General features: G+C 63.0%; 1 protein-coding gene across 3 annotated transcripts in view; it reads right to left on the bottom strand.

Moving 5' to 3' along the window:
* Window positions 1-21,799, bottom strand: part of MYRF (myelin regulatory factor) — a 33,480-nt gene extending 11,681 nt beyond the window's left edge. For all 3 annotated transcript variants that reach the window (XM_032414275.1, XM_032414276.1, XM_032414277.1), the window contains exons 1-11: window positions 21,688-21,799; window positions 9,393-9,480; window positions 8,949-9,209; window positions 6,524-6,585; window positions 5,324-5,603; window positions 4,105-4,355; window positions 3,886-4,009; window positions 2,028-2,223; window positions 837-913; window positions 549-659; window positions 60-150 (exon numbers count right to left, since the gene is read on the bottom strand). In XM_032414275.1, coding sequence (XP_032270166.1) covers window positions 60-150; window positions 549-659; window positions 837-913; window positions 2,028-2,223; window positions 3,886-4,009; window positions 4,105-4,355; window positions 5,324-5,603; window positions 6,524-6,585; window positions 8,949-9,209; window positions 9,393-9,480; window positions 21,688-21,733 — 1,587 coding nt within the window. In that variant the 5' untranslated portion in view covers window positions 21,734-21,799. The remainder of the gene's footprint in view (window positions 1-59; window positions 151-548; window positions 660-836; window positions 914-2,027; window positions 2,224-3,885; window positions 4,010-4,104; window positions 4,356-5,323; window positions 5,604-6,523; window positions 6,586-8,948; window positions 9,210-9,392; window positions 9,481-21,687) is intronic.
* Between the last annotated feature and the right edge of the window lie 70 nt (window positions 21,800-21,869).

The following is a 21,869-nucleotide window of genomic DNA, read 5'->3' as shown; positions in this document are numbered from 1 at the left end:
CACTACCGCTCCCAGCTCCGGGGAGGACTCTTGATTCCTTGGAAGGAGGTAGCCCTCACCCTCACGATGATGCGCTCTGAGATTTGGGCAGCCAGCGTGTAGTTCTGGTTCTGGGCGTGGGCCTGGAGGGCCACCACCAGCATGAAGTACCTGCGGCACACAGGGGTTTAGAGGCACCGGGTCCTGCCCCAACTGCCCCTGCCCGCCCACCCCCTTCTCCCCGTCCCATGTCTGCTGTACAGTGCCCCGGCTTCCAGCACCCCAGCGGGGAGAGGGCATTAACACCGCATCCTACAGAGGAGGAACCTGAGTCTCCACCAGGGGGCAGAAACTCCCCAGGGCCCACAGCGAGGACACCGGGAGCTGCTCATCCAGAAGCCAGGCTTCTGCTCTCTCATCCTTAACTCCATTAGCCTTAGCTGGGAGGCTCAGGTCTCTCTTCTGTAAAATGGGTCAGTGTGTGGGACACTGTGACAGCAGGTGGTGTCTTCCTGCCCCTCCTCCTTAGAGATGGAGGGCCCGCCAGGGCCGGGGTGCAGCCTGCTCACCTCTGGTCAGGGTTGGGTTTGCCCTTCTTGCGCATGTTGTTGGCAGTGGTCTCACTGAAGTGCAGACGGCCCACAGTCACCTTCGTGACCTGCTCAGGGGGCAGATTGACCCTGCAGAGGAGCGGCAGGGGACTCAGGACGCAGGGAGGGGGGCTTCCTAGAGCCAGGCACCCAGTCGGGAATGCGCGGGAGGCAGATATCGTGGGTGCCTGCCTGGCCCCCTCAGCTCCCAAGCCAGCTCCAGGGCCAGCCCACCCGGGGACCCCCACCCCCAGGGTTGACACTCACGTGACAGGGTTAAAGGGCCGCTTGCTCCGGTCCGACTGTGACTGCTCGATGTTGATGGACTGGTTCAGGGCCTCCAGCTGGGGGAGAAGCAGAGGCCGGTGGCCCATGAGGGCCAGGGGCCCCGCCCGGTTCTGCCACCCTTTAGCCGCTCAGCCCGGGCCGGGCCCAACCCGAGCTCCCCCAGAACTAGAGGCGAGGCCCTCCCCTCAATGAGGGCACAGACAGTCACATGGCTCTCCCAGCTCCACATGCACCCACTCACGCATTCCACGGACACGCGGCCCCCACCCCCGTCCCCGCGGCCCCTCCATGAGCAGCGGCTGAGCCACGCCAAGGCACCAGGCTCCAGCTCCCGGCAATGGAGGAAACCCACGCAGCCGTGCCCCCAGGGGAGTTCGCGGGCTCCAAATCAGCCACTCCGAGGCTGGGGCTAGAGGGGCCCCAGGGGAGGAGCCTCAGGGCAGGTGTCCCCAAGGGCCAAGGACTGTAGCAGAGTGAATGGGAAGGCCAGGGGAGGAGGGATGGAATGGGCATTCTCAGGGTGTCCCAGAGGAGGGGAGCTGCCTCAGGAAAGCGGGGGCTGTCAATGGGCATAACCCGCCTGGGGCACAACGAGAGGCAGGGCTGGAGGGAAGGGCTCGTGGGCTAAGCTCAGAAGTCAAGGCTTTGCTGGAGGGCACCAGGAGCTCTGGAAGAATGGCAAGTGTCGTGCCCGCTGGTATCTCAGGGGGAGCGTGAGATGGTGGCCCCCGTGGAAGCTGCTGTGGTCACTTAGACGAAGTGGGGGTGTGGTTGGGGCCAGGGAGAGGCAGAGGAGAGACGAGAGAGGAGGTGGGTCAGGCCTGGTGCATGATGATGAGGTGGGGGCAAGTGGGCCCCTGGATGGATGGCTTGGGTAACCAGCGCCCTGGAGCCCTACTCCCTGAGTGGGGGGCACCGACGGAGGGGCAGGCTGACAGGGAGTTCATTTGGGGCTGGGGATCTAAGCCGACATAGGGGTCAGGAGAAGGGTCTGGGCTGGGGGTATAGATTTGGGGTCACTGGCTAGAGAAGGAATCAGGAAGCACAGCTGAGAAGGGGGCTGAGGAGGCTGACGGTTGGGGTGTAGGTACACTCACTTTGCCTTGGGGTCATTCAGGTCCCCCAGCATTCCTGGCTCCCCTCCCCTCCTGGCTGAGCCCCCAAACCTGCCTTCACTCCGTGCAGTTTCAGGTAGAAGCAGTCGAGGGGCTTGAGGCCCTCAGGCGTCTTGACGTACTTGGGCTCGCCCAGCATGCCAATGTACACGGTGACCTGGAAGTGGTTCTTCTTCTGGCACACGAACGCGTCGTCGCCCACCGAGAAGTTGAAGCCCTTGTCAGCGTCCACGCGGTAGGTGAGCATGGGCCTGGGGGCAGGTGAGGGTACTCACCAGAGGCCCCCCCACCAAAGCCAGGCCTGGAACGTCCCTCCCCCATGCCTGCATTGCAAAGCGATTTCCTACCCAGTCCCCACCGCCACCCCCCAATCCTCAGACCACTCAGGGGGCTGCCCCCCACTTCTCAGAAATGAAAACTGAGTCCCCGGAAGGATTTGAGCTCAGGTCTGCCAACTCTTCAGCCAATATTCTTTCCTCTATGTGGCTGGGCCCAGCCCACCCTGGTGATGGGGGGAGGAAGGGCAAGACCCCTGAGGCCCACCAGAGGGGAGTGAACTCCTGAGGAGGGGGCTTGACGGCCCCTCCTCACCCTTGGCTCCTTCCCAGAAGGCTGCCCTAAGCCCCCTCCCTCACAGGAGATGGGGTGAGAGGGGGTGCGTCTGCAGAGCTTCACTGGCCTGACAGCTGGTTGCCATGGAAACGGTGGAACCAGGCGCCAGCTCGGGACTGGCCCAGCCCCGGCCCGCTGGCTTGCTCAAGCCCCCAAAGTCCTCATTCTGACTCCTCCATCTGCCCAGGGGGGGAGAGGGGCACTCTGGGCAGCGTAGACGCAGCCTCAGTTTACCCATCTGTGGCTGGGCAAGGATTCCAAGTATGGATCCTTTGGGGGGACCTCCGGGAGGCGGGAAAGGGGGCAACTGTTGGCTCATTCTCACCCAGGTCCCCAGGCACAAAGCAGTGCCCCCAGTGCCCAGGGCCTGCCTGGAGGAAGATGGGCAGAGAATGATTCCAAACTTGGGGGAAAAGGCTTGGGGGCCTGGCTAACATCTACAGAAAGGCCTGGGGCTCCAACCACCTGCCTGCCCCAGGGGAACACCCAGGAAATACATGGGCCACCCTGGGGGCCTCAGCTGCCAGGTTCCTGGCCTTAGGGCCTGAGATGGCAGGGCTGGCCTGGAAAGCATGGTAGTAAGAGTGGGGGGCGTCCTCCCCAGGTCACAAGGGTGGGATCCTTGAAGACCTCTGCCCCCATCCTGACAGGGCCTCAAGGGATCCTTCAGCCACGACAGCAGCTGGATCCCCCCCAGCCCCGAGGGCTTCTGGCTAAGGGCTTCAGCCGCACAACCTGGGGCGCCCAACTCCAGGACCCCGTTCTCAGCCAGCCCACCCAGGCCTGGCAATGCCCAAAGGGAGTCGGTGAGCCACCCTCTCACGCCCACCGGACTTCTGCAGGGGTGAGGGGAGTGGTCCCACAGTGCTCCTGGCCTGGTCCCAGGAAGCTGAATCCACATGGGTGGGTGCTGAAGGAGAGCTAGGAATGCCCGGACAGCCCTGTCCTCCCCCACCCCCTCGTCCCTCCCTTCCAGGGAGGGGGCTGCTGGAAGGGCCCTGCCAGCACAGCTTCCTGCTACCTTCCTGGAATGCAGAAGGAGCGGGGGAGGAGGAGCCACCCACTTCTCCCTGCCTGGGCCCCCACCGGCCCCTCCCTGACAGGCACCACCTCCTTCAGGAGGCCTGGGGCGGGCCCACAAGTCGGGAGCCCCGAGGGCCTGTCCTAGTTTTGACCTGAGCCTGCTGCTCTCCTGTAACCCGGGCCCAGGTGGTGCCCAGTGTGCTCCCAGGCCCTGCTCTGGGACCCCGACACCAGGGCCGGTCCCCGGATGCGGTGGCAGGGGTGGGCGGGGCACTCACAGCTCCTTGTAGTTCGCGTCGTACAGCGTGGCCCACTTGTTCTGCTGATGCGGCTGCCACTTGATGGACTGGTAGTTGGGGTCCAGGTAGGAGCCACTGAGGCTATCATTGTCCTGCAGGAGACCTGGAGGGAGGAAGCAGCCACGTGGGCCCTGGGCCCCACGCCCCCACCTCAAGGGGAGCTGGCTCGCTGTGAGCTCCAGCAGGCCAGGCACATACCTGGTGAGGGTGCCCCTGGCGGGTGCCAAGGTGGTGTCTGGACCCGGGCAATGCTGAGGGGCAAGGAGCCGGGCCCGGGTGAGAGGGGGCCCTGGGGAGGCCAGGGTGGGGATGGGGCTCGAGCTGGGTGTGGGGGCAGGGTCGTTGCTGTCCCAGGCTCCTGTTTGATCATTCCATTCAGCATCTGGGCATTGAGGGTGTTGGGAGGTGATTCGGAGTGCTTCCTCTTCTTGGAGGGGTGTGTGGGGAGCCTGGGGGTGACACAGAGGCGTGCCATGGGGAGCTGGCTCTTCCTGAGCCCCCTCCCCCCTGGGCAGTAGCCCCCTTTCCCTCTTCACCCCGTTTCAGCAGGATATGCCCAATCCAGAGGACACCTCCTCCAAAAAGCCGCTGGGCTTTACCTCCTCAGTGCTCCCCCATCGCTCTGTAATGTCATTCTCTGCTTCTGTCACTCATCTCTACCCCTGCAGCTCATGGAACCCGGGGGGCAGGAGCCACACTGACTTATCTGTGTGTCCCATCAGGCCCAGCCATGGGCCTGGCGCACAGAGTGCCCCGAATCGTTTGTGGAAGGGAACAAGCCGGTCCCTTCCCTGGGGTGTCATTCTCAGGGCCACCCTTTATAGTGGGGGCTCCACGGACAGCAGCCTCCGAGGCTGGAAACAAACCCCAGGGGGCGTGGGCCACCAAGGCTGAGAAGGAGAGCTTCTTTGGGAGGAGGCTGTGGAGTCTTGCCCTGAACTAAACCTTTCATGACATCTCAATGTGTCAAACAAACAGATAAAAGGACAATTCTCCTGGTTGGAGTCAGAGGGGGAGCTTGGGTCCATAGCTAGAACTTCCTCCAGAGCCCCCAGACTTCGTGAGAAGGTTGGAAAGTCACTGGTGTCTGGGGAAAGGCACAGGCCCGAGCGAGGTTCAAGTCCTGGCTCTGCCCCTTCCTGGTTCCATGACCCGGACAAGCATTTCCTCCCCCTGGGAGCCCCAGTTTACCTATCTGGGCAATGGGGGTGGCCATGCTCACCAAATAAGGTAGTCGGAAGCATCTGGCCAGGGCTATCTGGCTGCTGGGTGGGCACATCCGTATACACGTGCTGACCCCCGTCTCCTGGGGGCAGAGCCTTCTGCCCTCCTGGCTCATCCCGGTCCCCACGTCCATCTCTGTCCCACCTGCTGCTGCCCTGGCCCCCCACCCCCGAGCCCACCTGCCCAGTCTTACTCAGCTCCATGCTGCTGCAGCAGCTGGTGCAGCATCTGGGACTGCTGCGTGTGGTGGAGATCGCTGGGCACGAGCCCCTGCCCCATGGCAGCATAAGGGGGCATCGGGGGCTCGGCCTTCATGTACAGGTCCCGCTGCAGGACAGGGTAGTGAGGTGGGGGTGGCGGGGGCGGCGGGGGGCCTGGGAGGTGGGCCGGAGGTGGAGGCGGGTGCTCCAGGCGGGAGGGCACTCCCACGTGGCACAGGGTCTCAGGGGTTATGGTGCGCAGGAGATGGGGGTCTGCGGGAGAGATGGGGGGGTAGGCATCAGAGACCTACATCACTCGGGTTCCCGGGCACAGGGTTTCCCACCTTCTCCTGAGACAAGCCCTGGGGGGGGCTGCCCTTCCACCAACCCCACGTGGGAGGAGGGCTGGGCAGCCTGAGGCTGGCCACTAGAGGCCCCGGCAGGGAGACAAGCCCCTGTCCAGGGGGTGGGCAGCTTCTCCCCGACCCCGCCGCTGTCCTAACCGGCTACTTCCCCCCAGGCCTGGCTGCCCAGCTCCCGGGGGAAGGCCCCCCAATCCCAACGTCCTCCCCCAGCCCCTCTCAGGCCTGATCCTCCTCCGGGCCTCAGGAAGGAGTCTCTCGGGGACCCCCAGCACAGTCCTGCGGCAGCCCTCCTCCATCCCGCAGCCCCTCTAGCGGGCTCCCAGGGGCCAGCCCCCCAGCTCCCTTTGTTCCCCAGGAGGCATTCCAGAAATGTTTTTGGTAAGATAAACAGAACTCTTGACCCCTCTCTGGGCTGTGGGGAGCCGGCTGCCCGAGATCCTTCTGCTTTGGGCCACCTGGGGGCCGCTGCACCCCTGGCACCCCCCCACCAGGGGAGGTGGGCCCAGGAGGCCAGCCAGGCCTGTACTCGGGCTGCACCCACAGCCTTCCCCAGCCGTCCACTTACCGCCGAAGGGCGCGTCCATGATGGCGCAGGCGGGCAGGCGGGTGGCATCACCGGCAGGGACACTTGCTCAGAGGCAGGGCCAGGCTCCCCACCCGCCCGTGGGAAAACAATAGCCAGCACCGGGGAGTATTTGACCAGCGATAATCTGGGCCTGTTGGGCGGCCGCTGGCCCCCTCCCTCCCTCGCTCCCTCCCTCCCCGATAAGGCCGCCCCAACCACTTGCCCAAACCCCGGAGGGGGAGGGCGGTGCCCGCTGGACTCACCATTCACCTGCTGGGGGGAGTAGGCCTCGGAGCCCGAGTCTGGGGGAGAATCCGGCAGTGTGCTGCGGGAGCAGGAAGAAGGGGCTGTTGGGCGGGCAGCTCGTCTGTGGGGCCGGGGCCGGGAGACCACAGACGCTGCAGGCCCTGAGGTCCCCTCACTCCCCCCTTCAGGGGAATTTCTCTGTATGAGCCACCTTGGGGTGCCAGGCAGGGCCTGGGGCTGAGTTGTAGGTGGTGGGCCTTGGGCTCCTGCCCAGCATCCCCTCAGACCTACCGGGCACATGGGGACCAGGAACCAGTGTCCCTGATGATGGCACAGAGATTCAAGGACACAGGGATGGCACAGGGATGGCACAGAGATTCAAGGAGCAGGGGCCAGGCCTGCTCCTCGCTTCCCACACCCACTGAAGCCCCACTTTTTAGAAACTCTAGGGGAGAGCTCTCGGGGGCTCTAGGAGGCTGGGCCGCCCCACCAGGGGCAGGTATGGGCTGGGCAGGGAGCCAGCCCCACCAGGTCGGGGTGTATTTTTTTCTTGCCGGTTTTGTTTTATCAGCGGTTCAGGCAAAAGAACAAACTCAACCCTGAGAGATCAACACGTCCTGCGTGAACCCTGCGTTCGCCCGGTGAGGGGAGGCTGCGGCCAAGCAGGGATCCAGCTCTCTGGCCGTCCTGGTCCCCACATCTGGAGAGACTGCCCGCCACCGTGCCCAGGCAGCCGAGCCCTCATGGACACGGCCCTGGGCTGATTCCAGAGTCCTCACGCTCCCCTGGATGAGCCACCCACCCAGCCCCCCCGCCCCAGGCTGTGTGAGAATGACAGAAAAGGCAACAGAGACCCGATCCTCTGCAGCCCTCAAGGTCCCCGAGGGCTGCCTGGGGCCTCTGCCCTGCGCCCACCAGCTCCTGCCTGCTTTCTGTACAGTGGCCATCGGGTTTTCCGGTGTGTAAAGGTCCCGCACACCCTCTGGTCCCTGCAGTGAAACGTCTCCAGTCCGTGGGACCTTGTGTTCCTTCCCCACGACTCCTCCTGCTGCTCATTAGTCCTCGATTTGGTGATTTTTTGATTAATAAGTCCCTCCCCAACCGGCCTGCAGGATCCACCTCAGGAGGGACGTGTTTGTCTCGTTTGGCTCCTAGAACAGGGTCTGGCAGGCGCAGGGGCGGTGAAGGGCCCTGGGTCCCTCCCGGGGGGACAGCCTGGGCCACACGGTCTCTGTGTGCCTCTGGGCAAGCCCCTTCTCTCCCTGAGAAATGGCCTCGGTGTGCCTTTCGAATCCCGCCAAGGGGCAGCACGGCTCCACTGGCAGGCCAGCTGGTTCTGGGATCCCCAGGAGCTGCTTACTGCAGAGGCTCGATGAGCGAACACGAAGGGAGCCACAGGGTCCTGCAGCAGGTAGTGCTCCTCCTGTGTTCGTCCTCGGTCTTTGCCCTTCGGGGTCTGGGCTCAGGGACAGCCTCTCGGCCGGATGTCTGCCTTCCGCAGCGAAAGCGCACCCCTAACACCCCAGCTCGGCCCCGCGGGCCTCCCCCAGTAAGCCAGGATCTGGCTCCAGTGCCCCCCCCCACCCCGCACTTGCTCTGGGTTTCCTCCCCTTATTTCCACAATCCTGGAGGGGGAAGCATTTTGAGCTCACTCCACAGCCGCAGATGCTGAGGCCCTGACCGAGGCGGTGGGTTATCACGCCAGCGGGCTGCAAATGCTGGAGCTGGGGGTAGAGCCAGGCTGTGTAGACAGCGTCACGCCCCCAGCACTCTTACTATTCTTCTACCCAAAGACAGGGTTCCCTGCTCTCCTGCTCCCCACGCTGGGGAACCCAGAACTTTCTCCGAGCCCCTCTGCAGAACCCAGCAGACCCATGTTCCTGCCTATCCTCATGAGCACGGGTCTGTGGGCGGCCCCAGAGTCTGGCTGGGCTGCTGACCGCCTGCATCCTGCGGTCACAGCTGGGCCCCTGGTGTGGACTCCTTGGAGAGAGGAGAGAAAGGGCCTGGGAGGCTGGCTTGGGTGGGGGGAGCTGCAGGTACCGTTTCTGTGCCGTCAGCCAGCTCCCTGCGGCCCCAGCAAAGAGCAGCTAGATGCAGGAGTGGACGGGCCTGGGGCAGTGATGTATGTGTGTACAACGTGTGCGCCTGTGTGTATCTGTGTGGGTACGTAGCCGGGTCTCTAGGCTCACCTCCTCCCATCCCCTTTATACAGCTGTCAGAGAATTTTTTAGCACTTACGTCAGCCCTCATCACTCCCCTGCTCAGAATCTTCTGGGCTGCCCACGGCCGCGGGACAAAGCCACGAGTCCCTCCTCAGCCACCCTACCTACCCACAGGGCAGCCGTCACCACTGCCAGGCCACCCCCAGCACCTCCCAGGCCATGGCCCCCGCCCCCATACCCCGCACGCCTGCCCCCCACACTCCCCGCCCTCACTCACCCTGGGGCATAGGGAGCCTTGGGCTCGGCCTTGATGGGGGGCCCAGAGCCCCCCAGGAAGGGCTTGGGAGCACTGGCCATAGCATTGTTGTTGCAGTTGAGCGCGGCGCTGTAGCTCGGGGCGGGGAGGGAGCCGTGGCGCCCCGGGGAGGGTCCGCCCCCGGGGGGGCTCAGGTGGTGGCCCCCGCTGGAGCCCGGGATCGCTGGCGGCCCGTGGGGGTAGGAGGCTGCACTGGCTGGAGCCGAGATGTCAGGGAAGCAGCTGTGGAGAAAGGAAGCAGCTCAGCGCCAGCCAGGACCCCAGCCCCTCCCCAGGCCCCCACCTGCCAGGCCGCACGTGGAGTCCGCGGATGGGAAGAGACGGGGAGCAGCTTGCAGATTGGGGCCCCAGCACACCTTCCAGGTGAAAGGTGGAGGCCAGGGGCGTGGGGGCGGGGCCACTCACAGGTCAGAGGCGTCCTCCTTGCTGATGTACTCCTCCAGGATGCTGGTGTCTATGTTGGAGGGCTCCAGGGCACCGTTGATGTCGTGGCCTGCAGGGGAGGGGCAGATGTGAGCTACCCCTAGGCCTCTGGGCCCTGCCCTGCAGCTCTCCCCAGGCCGGGCTCTCCAAAACATATGCCCCCAGGCTCCTCCCGATCTGCGTATCCATGTCCAGGGAGAGTCCTTCAGTGCCTATCACCTGACGCCCCTCCAGGGGGCATCACACTGGTGATGCTTCCCTCGCCTGCCAGCCTGCCCGGAGTCTCTGAGGAGGGGAGGAGCCCAGAGCGCAGATCGGGGCAGACAAGCCATTTCCTGTGACATGAGCAAGTCCTTCCTCTTGTCTGTAAAATGGGGTCATCGTTCCAAAGCCTTATGGGGGGCTGGGAGGAGTAACTGAGGTACTTTACTGAACTGAGTGCCCAGTGGATGCCCACCACCCTTGAATGCTGGACCCAGACTCGATGACTCTGTCCTGCGCTGCCTCCCTCCAGACGGCCCAGCTGCTGGGCACCCAGGAACACGATGCAGGGCTGGGCTGAATCTCACGTCCTGGGGTGGGGGGGCCGTGCGGCCCGGCCCCAGCTGCAGATGGAGACGGAGTGGGGAATGGAATCAGAAGTGCCCGGCTGCATAGCTCGTCGCCCCCATAACGGGGGCTGGGGTACCCAGCCCTGGTATTCCAGAGGAGGAAATGGGCCCAGAGAGGTAAGGGCTTGCCTGGCCTCACAGCAGGGAATGATGGCGGCCAGAGGTCTGCTCCTCCACCACCCTCTCCCGGGCCTTCCCTGCTGGCCCCAGCCCCACAAAGGGGAGGGGCTCACAGAAAAGGAGCCCAGTGCTCTTGGGCATAAGCAGGGGAGGAGAGGGGGAGGCGCTGGCCCTTCCCCTCCCAGGGTCACCTTGCAGGGGGGAGCAGGAGGGCGGGATGATAAGGGGGCTGACGTGGGAGATGCGTCAGCCCCGATAATGGAGGACGGCCCTACCCACACTGCTGACCTGGGCTGACCAGGCCCCCTGAGGCAGGAGGTACCCCTCCCACAGGCCCCTGGAGCCGTGAGCCTAGGGTCTGCGCCTCATGCCTTCTCCCGGGCGAGCCCTGGGAACAACTCAGGAAGATCCAGGAACAAGTCCTGCCTTGCCTACTGCCCGCTGTGTGACCTTGAGCGGATCACATACCCTCTCTGAGCCTCAGTCTCCTCATTAGTAAAGTGGGGACATGAACAGCTAACGCTTTACAGGGTTCCCTATGAAACAAGTTAAGGTACGTAAGGCGCCCCGCATATAATGGGTGCTCAGCAAACGGAGTGGATGTCCTCACTTCACAGACCCAGAGCCCTGGGGTCCCCAGGAGCCCCTGGCCCAGGCCCCTCCCTGGCCCCAGCCGGCATTTCAAGAATGCTGAGCCCCGCTTAGGTGATTAATGAGTGGCTAAGCCCTCCTAGGAGTCACGCGCTGCCTGGGACAGGCCCTCCTGCTGGCCCCCACCCCTGGCTCACCCAGCTGGGAACCAGGGACACCCACCGAGCACTGCCAGTGGCCATGCAGGGCCCAGTGTGGCCAGGGCGAGAGAAGCTTCTCAAGCTGGGAATGACCAGCCTGCACATCAAGGTTCTAGGATTCTCGTCTACGCCCTGGCCCCCACCCCATCCTTCCCTGTTACCCAAAGATCCCATTTATTGAATGCCTACTGTATGCCAGGCACTTTGGGAGCCGAAGACATTAACAATCATAGGAGTTTATTATATGCAAGGCATCCCGCGGGTTCTTCATGTGCAGTGTGACACTTAACCCTAGTCGGGAATGGTGATGATGACAAGAGGACAACGATAAGGACAGCAGCTCCGGCGGACTGAGCGCCTGCCTAGCAGGTCCCGGCACTATTCTCAGGGCTTTACAGGATGATCGCCCAATTATTAGCATCATCTGCTTTATTCAGAGAGGTCAAGTCTCTTGCCCAAGGCAACACAGCAAGGAGATTCAAACCCAGGCACAGGGGCCTGACTCCAAGGGGGAAGGTGTGGTTGGTGGTGGATGAGACTTCCTGGCCATTCTGGGCTGCCCCACCTTATGGGCTGGCAGGGGATAGGGAGGGAGGGAGCACTGGAGCATTACCCACCCCCCGCCCTGGCTGCTGATGTTGCAGGTTTTTGAGACTGAACTTGGAATCTACAGTGAATGATGGGGTGATGGAGTCATGGTGTTGCTATTTATAATAGGCCAGGCCCCCTCCTCCCCTCCTCCCCCTCCTCTGGCCAGGAGCACTCCTAATCACCCCTAATCCTCCTGCCCACCTCCCTTGGGATGGGGGGCCTCAGGCAGAGGCATCCTGGGAGACCCTAACGAGAACCAGATGTGGTTGAGGGGAGGAGAGACCCTCCCGTGCCAGGGGCCGGGAGGACGGGAGGACAGAGGAGGGAGGAGGGAACCACTGGGGCGGGGTGGGGAAGAAGTCTAAGGTTTGGGTAGTTGGTGGGCCTCCTGAGGAACCCTGAGCCCACATCTTCTCCTTCTCTGGGACCCCACAAGGCCTGCCTGACGTTCTCCCCACACGGCTCAGCCTAAAGGGTCCAGCCACCAGGCAAATGCCACCAGACTGCCCCAGAAATCATACTGGAAACTTCTGATCAAACATTCGGGAGGACAGGGTGGGGCTGGGGGCTTGCCGGAGCCCAGAGATTCCTGAGGCTGGGGCAGAGCCCCCAGGAACCCAGGAGGAAGGCATCAGCACATTTTGGGGGGCCCCTCTCCCCAACTGTTCCCACAAAGAGCTCTGCAACATCCTCGAGCCAACAACAGATACCTGCCCCTCCTCAAACCCTTCCACAACTTCCCCCTGCTCAGGATAACCAGAGCCCTCCTGGAGGTCCACGGTGATCCCCTTACCTGCCTCCTCCAGCCTCCTCTCCTAACCAGTTCCCTCCCCGCACCTCTCTCGGTCCTAGGGCCTTTGCACATGCTGTTCCCTCTGCTGGAGGAAGCCCATTCCCATTCACTGGGCTTAGATGTAAGTTTCTCCAAGAGGCGCCCTCTGACTCCCATTCCCGTGACTGGCGGCCTCCTTTCTCATCCGGCTCCTTACTCGGCTGCCTAGGACAGCCCTCACAGGTGGGCGGAGGGTCTGTCCCCTGCCCACCCGCTGCCCACAGCTCACTCACCAAGTGGTCACCCTGTGCCCACGCTCTATATGGCTCATATTTAACTCCCATAACAACCCTACAGGAGAGGTGGTTTTCTTGTTCTCCGTTTTACGGATGAGGAAGCAGGCTCAGAAAGGATAAATGCCTTGCCCAAAGTTGACAGGTGTGGGACCTGGGATATGAGCCCAGCCCTGTTCCGACTCTCTGGGATATAAGCATCTAAGCATACAGTAGGCACACAATTGAGGTTCATGGAATGAATGAGCAAAGTGGCATGCAGGACACTAGAACCAGGCCTGCCTGGGTCTGGGGACCTCCACCCGGCCGTGTTATGGTCAGGGTCCAGGGCTAGACAGGGCCCCTCCAGGTACCGCCTCTGCCCCGCTGAGCTACGCGCCCCAGCTGCTCCTCATTAATTAGGACCTTTATTACCTGCTTCTAACAGGATCCAGACACTGCCCTGTCCCAGGCAGGCTGGGATAGGGGCTCTGGAGAGGAAGCCCCCTCCTCTCTTCTCTCCTCCTCGCTTTAAGGCCACCCAGCTGGGCAGAAGAAGAACCGAGGGGATACGAGCCAGGTGCGGGATGAGGGCGGGTGGGGGCCCAGGTGGTCCTCCACCCTGGACCCCTCCCTTCCCCCTCCTCATGCTCATGACCACCCCCCCACCAGCTGTGGCCGCTGGCTGAGTCTGAGCCATTGTCCCAGGGAACGGGGGAGGGTGGGGACCCGGCACAGTGGGAGGCTTGTGCCCTGCCCACACCTCCCCCCCACCCGTCAATGGGGCACTTGTCAATTCATGTCCCAAACATGGCGGAAATCCCGTCGGCCACGTGGCTGTGGGCAGGGGAGGCCAGGGCCTAAGGATGCTGGCCAGGCCTAGCTGATCAGAACCTGAGGAAGACAGGGCCCAAGTCTGTTCCCCGCATTCCGCCCTGAGTGTCCACCCCAGGAGTCTGAATCTGAGGGCACCCCGGCTCCAGGCCACGGCTGGGAGCCAGGATGGTAGGGGTTCAGGGCACTGCCCACCCTAGCACCCCCATGATGCCCTCGGGGACTCCTAGGGTCAAAGAGGCCTAGCAGCTAATGTGGGCCCCCCTTCAATGTTATGTGACCTTTGGCAAGTGACCTGACCTCCCTGCGCCTCAGCTTCCTTCTCTATCAAGGGAAGCAGGGATCCCTGCCTCACGGAGTGGTCCTCAGTCTTCAACAAGAGGGTAGGAAAGCTCCTCACTCCCCAGAGGCCATTCCTCAAATAACATTCATCGCTGTTTCCTTCTCTCTTGGGGCTCCCCTCTCCTCTCCTGCCCAGGGTCTACCTCTCTCACCCATGCCTCTCCACCTGACTGCATATCTGCTCCAGAGAGCCTCTGAGGGGGCCTCCGACCTCCTCCCGAGTCCCTCTGACGCATGCCCGGTACCATACTGTTATTCTGGCACATACACAGCCAAGTCCAGCCTCCAGGCCTTGGCTATAGCCCCCCACCCACTACCCCGGTGGGTAAGCCTGTGACTGCCTCCCTGCTCTGGAAGCCCCTCCTCGATCTCCTCCATCACAGCGGGCCCCCAGTGCCATCGCTTCTTTCCTAACATGGCCTGAGCTAATCGACACGCTCCAAACTAGTTCACTCTGGGACAGGACACAGTAGGCTCTCACCTCCTTCGGCTTGAACTTTCTATCTTTATTAATACGATCTGTGATTAATGTAGTGACTGCTAGCGGTCCCCGCTTCAGGCTTCAACCTGTTACCAGACCTTCTCACTCAAAATGCCTTCCGGTCAGACGCTTGATTTTGCAAGCTATCCTTTGCATCTCTGCACCAAGTCTCCAGTTAGCTGGGGGCTGAATGACAAGGATATGGCTCCTAAGTCACTGCCATCAGGCCCTTAAATCTGAGCCATGGTTGCCTTTATTTGCCAAAAATGCAAAAGAACCCCCATCTCCTCCAGGGGACCTGGAATCTTTGGCCACCCCTGGGCTGTAGCTATGTCCCCCCCTAGACCCCACACAGCTACCACCCTGTCCTCGGGTCGACACAAGGCTGAAGTCAGAGCGCCAAGAGGCTCCCAAGCCAGGTCCAACAGAACTGAGCCCAGAAGCTGCAACGTGTTCTGTGGGGACCCACACAGGTCCCCAGGGATCTTCTTTGCTCTGGGGGGCCCCCAGCCCTGATGCTACAGGGCCAAGTGAGCTCCCACCCGAAGGCCACATCTCTGTCATACAGGGACCAAGCCAGGCAGGCTGGGGAAGGCCCTCCCCACAGGGGCAGAGTAGAGACCCCGCAGCTTGGGGTGGGGGCGGGTCTCTACCAGGGTTACCCATGTCTATCTGTATTCACACACCAGCATGTCCCCCGCCACACACACACGTGTGTACACAAGGGCACACTCCCACTGACAAACACACGATCGTGTACGTACACACACACACACAGAGTGGCATACCCTCGCGGACACACACATGTGCTCATTCATTCATTCAAACAATTACTGAGCATATGCCATGCGTCGGGCACGATGCTTGGCTCTGGAGCTGTAGTAACGAACAAAACAAAACCTCCTGCCCACGAGGAGCTGACCTTCTGGAGGCAGAGTCAGATGACAAGATAGAGGGGTAAAAATCCATAGCATTTCAGAAGGTAACAAAGGCTACGGGGAAAATAAAGCAGAGAGAGAGGGGCGGGGGTGGCAGGAGGGCTGGGACGAGTTGCAGTTTTAAATAGGACAGTCAGGGAGGGCCTCAGTGAGACGAGATGGGAAGGTGGTGAGCCACAGGGGTATCTGGGAAGAGCATTCCAGGCAGCGGGGAACCAGTGCAAAGGCCCTGAGGCATGAGCATGCCTGTGCTTGTTCCCGTGTCGGCACCCCTCCCAGACTTGAACGCTCGTGCACACAAATGCTCACTGACCCAAAGGCAGGCCCAGGCCAACAGCCCTCCCGATCGGGTCTGGCTGGAGCCAGATCCAAAAGAGCCAAGACAGTGTCGCAGACCCCCGGCTACCCTTACCCCAGGCCGCAGACCCCACAGGGGAAAACCACAGAGGGACAAGAGAGCTCAGGGACTGAGATGGTGAAGAGGAGAGTGAAGGAGGGCCCCAAGGGAGGAAGGGTCCCGAAACTCCAGAGAGGGACAGAGGCTGTGGTTGTCCCATCTGAGGGCTGGAGGGACCCAGGTCGGAGGCAGGCAGGGCTTTCTCACTGATGCAGCCTGGAGATAGGCGGAGGACAGGATGCCCTGGGGCCTCCGTAGGCCAGGCCAGTGGAGCCTCTGGACCCAACTGCCCGCCCCCTACCAAGCCGGGCTTTTGCCCTTCTCTCCCCTCCCCCTCCAGGCCTTGGCACTCCAGGGGTCTCACTGCTCACATCACGCAGCACACAGCCTTGACCCTCTGAGGGAGGGCTCTGAGGCCCAGAGAGGTCAAGGCGCTGAATGGAAGTCACCCAGCCCAGCCATCCGTGGTGGCTCGGGACCCTCAGCATTCCAGAGGCCCCCTCCCTGCCCCACTCTAGGCCGGCACCCAACTGTGACAGGAGCCCCAGGGTCCCACTGCGGCCCTGCTGTGGCAGCCCTGAGTGAGGCAGACACATCACCTTCCTCTCCTGCCTCAGCACCGCCCTCTTGGACATGAGACACCTCCATACTTGCACGGAGCCCCGGGACTCCCAGGAGGCAACTTACGCAAAACCTCTGGCCTGGGTGCAGCAGGCAAAGACAAAGGACAGTCAGCCCCTTCCCCCTGCCACCAGCCCCCGAGGCCCAAGTTCCCCATCGCTGAGGGACAGGGTGGGGCCCCAGCTGGAGGCAGCAGGAATCAGGAGCAGGCATCAGGACCCCGCGGGGCCAGCCCCCCAGGACGCTGGGTCCCTGCCTGCAGAGTGCATCCCATAAAGCTGCTGGGGTCCCCCCAGCCTTGGCATAGTGGCCCAGAGAGGGTGAGGGCTTTCCCAAAGCACACAGCGCCGGCCACAGGCCCCAGCCCAAGGTGGGGCACTGACCTACCCCGTGGATCAATACATCCTCGAAGTGGGCGGCATAATACCTGCCGTGAGCCAGGTGAACGAGGCTGTGCGAGCCCCATGGGACAATAATCACCATCCAGGCTGATGTTTCTGGGGCATTACCGCACCGGGCACTGTACCAGGCCTCAGTTTACCCAATCCCCGCAGAAACCCTGAGAACTGGGTACTGGGGCTGCAACTGTATTCCCATTTTAAGGATGAGAAAGTGGAGGCACAAGGAAGTGCAGAGATCTGCCCAGGAGAGGGACTGTGGGCAGGCAGCCAAACTCGCGCTCCGGGGAGTGCATAAGGCCATGAAATATCCGACACGTGCCCCCAACCCAGGGTCTACCCATACCCAGTGGCAGCAGGGGCTGAAGACTTCCACAGGGGAAGGAGCCCCCCGCCCCGCACACACAGCCAGGCTGTGAGGGAAACTGAGGCCCAAGACAGGGGGCCGTGAGGAGGAAGAAGGCGGGAAGGAAGGGCAGGCAGCCTGGGTAGGGCAGGGCCACCCCCCGGTTAATGATCCAGTTAATGATTTCTGCTCCCCTTCTTATCAGAGGGCAAAGTCCAAGGGTAGCAGCCAATCAGCAGCCTTGCTGGGCTGTTACCCGGCAGCCTCAGCTGCCAGGGCCCCCCCAGTCCTGTAAGCCCTTGAGAGTTAGAGAGTGGGGGCCAGGTCCCCAGGAGGAGGCCATTCTGCCCAGAGCGACCTACTTGTCTTTCCCCCAAATACCCTGCTTGGCCCTGCCTAAGACCCCAAGGGGCAGTCTGCCAAGGCCCCCAGACTCAGGAGAGGCCCTGAGGCAAGCAGGTGGGAGACAGCCTTCTCCTCCCCCCCCACCACCCCCACCCCCTGCACTGACCCCAGGCCCTCTCAGAGAGATGGCTTCCTCGGGTGCCCCCCCCCCCCCCCCTTTGCCCCCATCCCTTTTTGCCCCCCAAGCCCCCGAGAGGGTTTCCCCCCCCCCCCCCCCCCCCCCGCCCCAGCCCCATGCCGCCCTGTGCCCTGTGCTGGGTGTCGGGAACATGGGATGAGTCAGACCCCCCACTACTATTTCCCCTCCAGCTGGACTCAGGACCTGAGGAGGAAGGGCTGGGACAGGACTCCTCCAGAAGGCACCCCATCTCATCTTCTCGACAGTTAGGGGTCCAGCTGCCTCCCCCATCCACCCTTCCACCATCGTTGGTGCACAATAGACAGAGACAGACAGGCTGACATGGGGCACAGGGCTATGCGATCACACACCCCAACTCAGCCCCAGACTCCTGTCCAGGGTGGGCATCCTCTCCCAAAAATCGTCAGGTGGCCTCCCCTTGCGGCTTCCTCCTGCCCTCTGGAGGCAGACAGGCTGGTCCCCACCGGAAGGCCACGCTTCCTCCCCCAAGACCCTGGTGGCAGAGGAAAGAGCTGGGGGCTTGGCAGCTCTGACTAATGCTGGCTAAGTCCCTTCTCTCGGAGTCTTGGCCCCTGGAAAAGGGGGCCAGTGCCGGCCCCTACCTCAAGTGGCTTTCAAATCAGGATCCCCGTGCTCTGGGGGCTGTGGGGAGCCCTGCCGCCCCCACCCCCTGTGTATCAGGAGGCCATGAGTTTGCCTTTCTTTGGTGGCTAAAAAGAACCTCACTGGAAGCCCCGGGTCTGGTCCAATCCACCTGCCTACCCCAGGAGGGGAAATGAGGCCAAAGAAGGGAAGTGACCAGCCCAAGCCACCCATCAGGTCTGGAAGGAGTAAACGCCCTGGTGGGGCTCCAGAGGCCAAGTGGAGGTCCCCCCACCTCTCAGTGGCCTTTTCAGCACCTGCTGGAAGCCCAGTTCCCCTAGGTCTCCAAGGCTTCCTCCACAGCACCTGCTTTCTTGGGGGAGGAGGCGGGCGCTGCTCCCCCAAGCCCCAGGTGCCCCTGGAACCAGGGGTCAGCACCCTCCACCATCCATGCTCTGAAACGGCCCTCCTGCCCAGGGCTGGGAGACGAGGCTCATCAGATCTGAAGGCATCATTAAGACCTCTGCCACCCCCTCCTGTCTCGCAGGTAAGGAAAAGGGGTCCAGAAAGGGTGAGAGCTCAGCACAGGGTCACAAAGGTCTCAGCGGCAGGGCCCAAGCCTGTACTGGAACCTCTAAGGTTCCGTCGGGCTCCCCGATGCCGTCTTGCCCCCGTCCCTGACCAGGCTCTGGGAATCCAAGGCCCCAGCCAATCAAGATGCTGAGGAGTGCACCTGCCACCACGACCCTGTTACCTGCCGGGAGCCAGGGCATCCTGCCTGGAGGGTCCCCTCTCTGCAGGCCCTGTGCCCGCCGATCCGGGCGGCCGGAGCCTCCTTCTAGGGGATTAGCAGGGCGGTCACGGGGGCCCGGCTGTACCAGCCTCGAGGGGGCCGCCCCGTCCCAGCCTCCCACCCGAGGCCCAAAGCGCCTTAGCCCCGAGCCCACCACCCCGGGGTGGGGCACAGCCTGGCCCACTGCACAGGGCAGGACCCAGGACATAGGCCTGGTGTTCCTAGAGAGTGGGCCATGGCAGACAAGGGGTCTCGATCCGCCCCTGCCCTTCAGCAAAGGCTTTTTCCATCTCTGGCCCCGAGCTGAAAGCATAGACCCTGCCCCTGTCCCCACAGTCCACGGGGAGTGACCAAGGCCAAGTGAGGACCAGATTGAGAACTCAGGTTCCAGCCCCAAGCGTGAGAGTTCAGGAACAACATAGCCACGTGCACAACACTCACTTGCTTTCACACTTGCACTCATGAGCACACTGAGGCCTGGCCCTGAGGTCCCCCCCCACACCACTGCATACCTGCTCCCCGCCAGGCTCCCCCCTCCCAAGTGGCCCCCAAGACTCCTGGCCCACAGCACCGGCCCACCTTCCCGCTCATCTCAGGCTCTGGGAACACTTCTCCAGCCCCTGGCTCCCTCCACCCGCCTCAGCGGGCAGCCCCACACCCCCCCTGCTCCCCACAGACATTCTTGAGTCTCCTCTTATCTCTCTGGAGGGAGCAGCACAGCCTCCCCGCCAGGCCAGCCGCATGGCTGAGCTGTGGCGTCAGCCCCCACCCCCCACCCACGGCCAGGAGGGAAAGTTTGGCTCAGGAGATGGGGAGCCTGAGCGAGCCAGGCCCACCGCTCTGCCTGGGTGCAGGGTCCTGGGGGAGGACTCATGGGGACATCTGCAGGAATCAAGGAGGCCTGGCCGTCCTTGGTATCTAGTGGGCTCAGGGCACCCCCAAAACAGTACCCTTTCCCTCCTCCCCAGGGGCCCCCAGCCCCCATAAGGCCCCTTGAGGGTTCATAAAGGATGAACGGTGTCTAGGGAGAACCACAGCCCCTGGGACAGATGGGGGGACTGCCTAGGACCCTCAAATGGCCCAACTACCTCAGGATCAACCATTTAATCTAGTCCAAGCCTGATTTCTTGGGGTCTGGGTCTGCCGGGGTGTCCAGAATCCTGAAGTGAGGAGGCCTGAGGCTAGGAGATGCCCTTACCTAGGCAGCAAGCAGGAGTGGACAAAGGCTGCCCCCTCTCCCAAGTCACAGAAACGGAGACACTGAGGCAAAGGAAGGCCTTCCTCTCTCCCTCCCGGACTCCAAAGGTATCTGGGTGCTAGGCTTGAAACTTGGGCCGTGATCCACCGCCCTGTAGCCCAACATCCCCAGCACAGTGGTGCCCCGCGGACCGCCCCATCCCTAGGGGCAGGTTCACGCTGAGGAGTAGGCTGTGGGCTTAGGGGCTGGGGACAGAGGGTGGGGACAGAGGCTTGACTACCCAGGTTGGTGGAGAGGAGCACAGGAGGGGCCAGAGGGGCTGGCGAGATGTTCCAGTGAGGGTCTGAGAAGCCGAGTGGGCTGGGAGATGTCTGCCTGCACCTCTGCCCCCCCTTCCCACACTCTGTCCCATTCCTCCAGCGTCCAGCACCCTGGAGGAGGGGGAAAGACCTGGAGGAGGGGCAGAGGCTACCCAGGAAAAGGGGAGGGGGGTCTGGGTAGATGTAGGAGCAGACCTCCAAAACCACAGAGGGTGTGTTGGGGGGTGGGGGCAGGGGTAGAAGAAAACATCGTAGATAGTGTGTAGATGTCTAGATCCCCACCCTGGGAAGGGTCCTCTCAGGGTCGAGGTGAGGGGGTGAGGTCACTCCAGGGGTGGGGGGCAACAATCAGAGGGGGCATAGCTCCAGGGACAGGTGTGGGTGGAACAGCCCCGAGGAGCCTCAGAGGGCTGGCAGGATGCAGTTCACCACTTTGGGAGGGTCTCAGAGTGCGGAGGTGGCTGGCAGCAGGGATGCCGACTTCAAGAAGGTTCTAGCCCAGGGAAAGCCTTTCAGGGTGGGGGGGAATCCAGCCCATGGAGGAATGCTGGGGAGGGGTTCCAAGCCCTGAGTAAGGGAGGAGTAGCTGCTTCGAGGGGAATTTCAGCCTTGGGGGAGGGAGCACTTTGCAGAAGGTGGGTGACAGTCTTGAAGGGGGTCCTAGTCTCAGGGAAGCACAGTGGGGAGGTCTCAGCTCCTAGGAGTCAGGCCGGGGGTAGGGTGTCCACCTGAAAAGGACACACGGGCCTGAGTCTCTAGGCAGGGGGCCTGACCTCTGGAAGGCATGCTGGAGGGCTGGGGTGCCAGCCTAAGAGGCATGGAAGATCCTAGAAGGCATGCTGGGGTCCGGGCCTCAAAGTGGGTCCGGAAGTCTGGGTCTGTATGAGGTTCCAGGGAAGCACAGCGGAGGGTCCCCAAACTCGAGAAGTGCACTAGGGGTGGGAGGTGTCAGACTTTAGAGGGGACTGCAGGTCCTGGAAGGCATGAAGAAGGACCAAGCATGGGAGGGGACACAGCTCCAAGGAAGTTGTGTGCTGGGGGGACCGGGAGGGGGTGCCCAACTTTGGTAGAGGTGGGCAGTAACCTCCAGGAGACTCCCAGCCCTGGGAGCCAGCCGGGCAGCCTGCTGCCAGCCCGGAGGGGCCCCCCCACCCCGGCCCAGAGGAAGCGTTCTGGGGAGTCCCAGCGTGGTCGAAGCAGAGTTGGGGGTCCCGGTGTCCGGGGAGATCGGCTGGGGGTTCCCAGCACGAAGGGGGGGTCGCTGCCCTCCCCCTCAACCCCCCACCCCCACCCCGCCGCGCTCCCGGCCGGCCCGCGGTCCCTCACCTTCGAAGAAGCGCTGCAGCGCCTCCGTCTCGTCCACCACCTCCATGTCCGGCCTGCCCGGCGCGCGCTCCGCCGCGGCCCCGCTACAGCCCGGCCGGGGGGCGCGGCATCGCCGGCGCGGCCCGCGCGACAGTCCCGGCTCGGCTCCCGCTACGGTCCCGCCCGGCCCGCCGGCGCGCTCG

Source organism: Phoca vitulina, unplaced genomic scaffold, assembly GCF_004348235.1.
Source record: "Phoca vitulina isolate PV1807 unplaced genomic scaffold, GSC_HSeal_1.0 scaffold16, whole genome shotgun sequence".
Lineage (NCBI taxonomy): Eukaryota > Metazoa > Chordata > Mammalia > Carnivora > Phocidae > Phoca > Phoca vitulina.
Note: the sequence above shows the minus strand (reverse complement) of the source record. Positions and strands in the feature narration are given on the sequence as shown.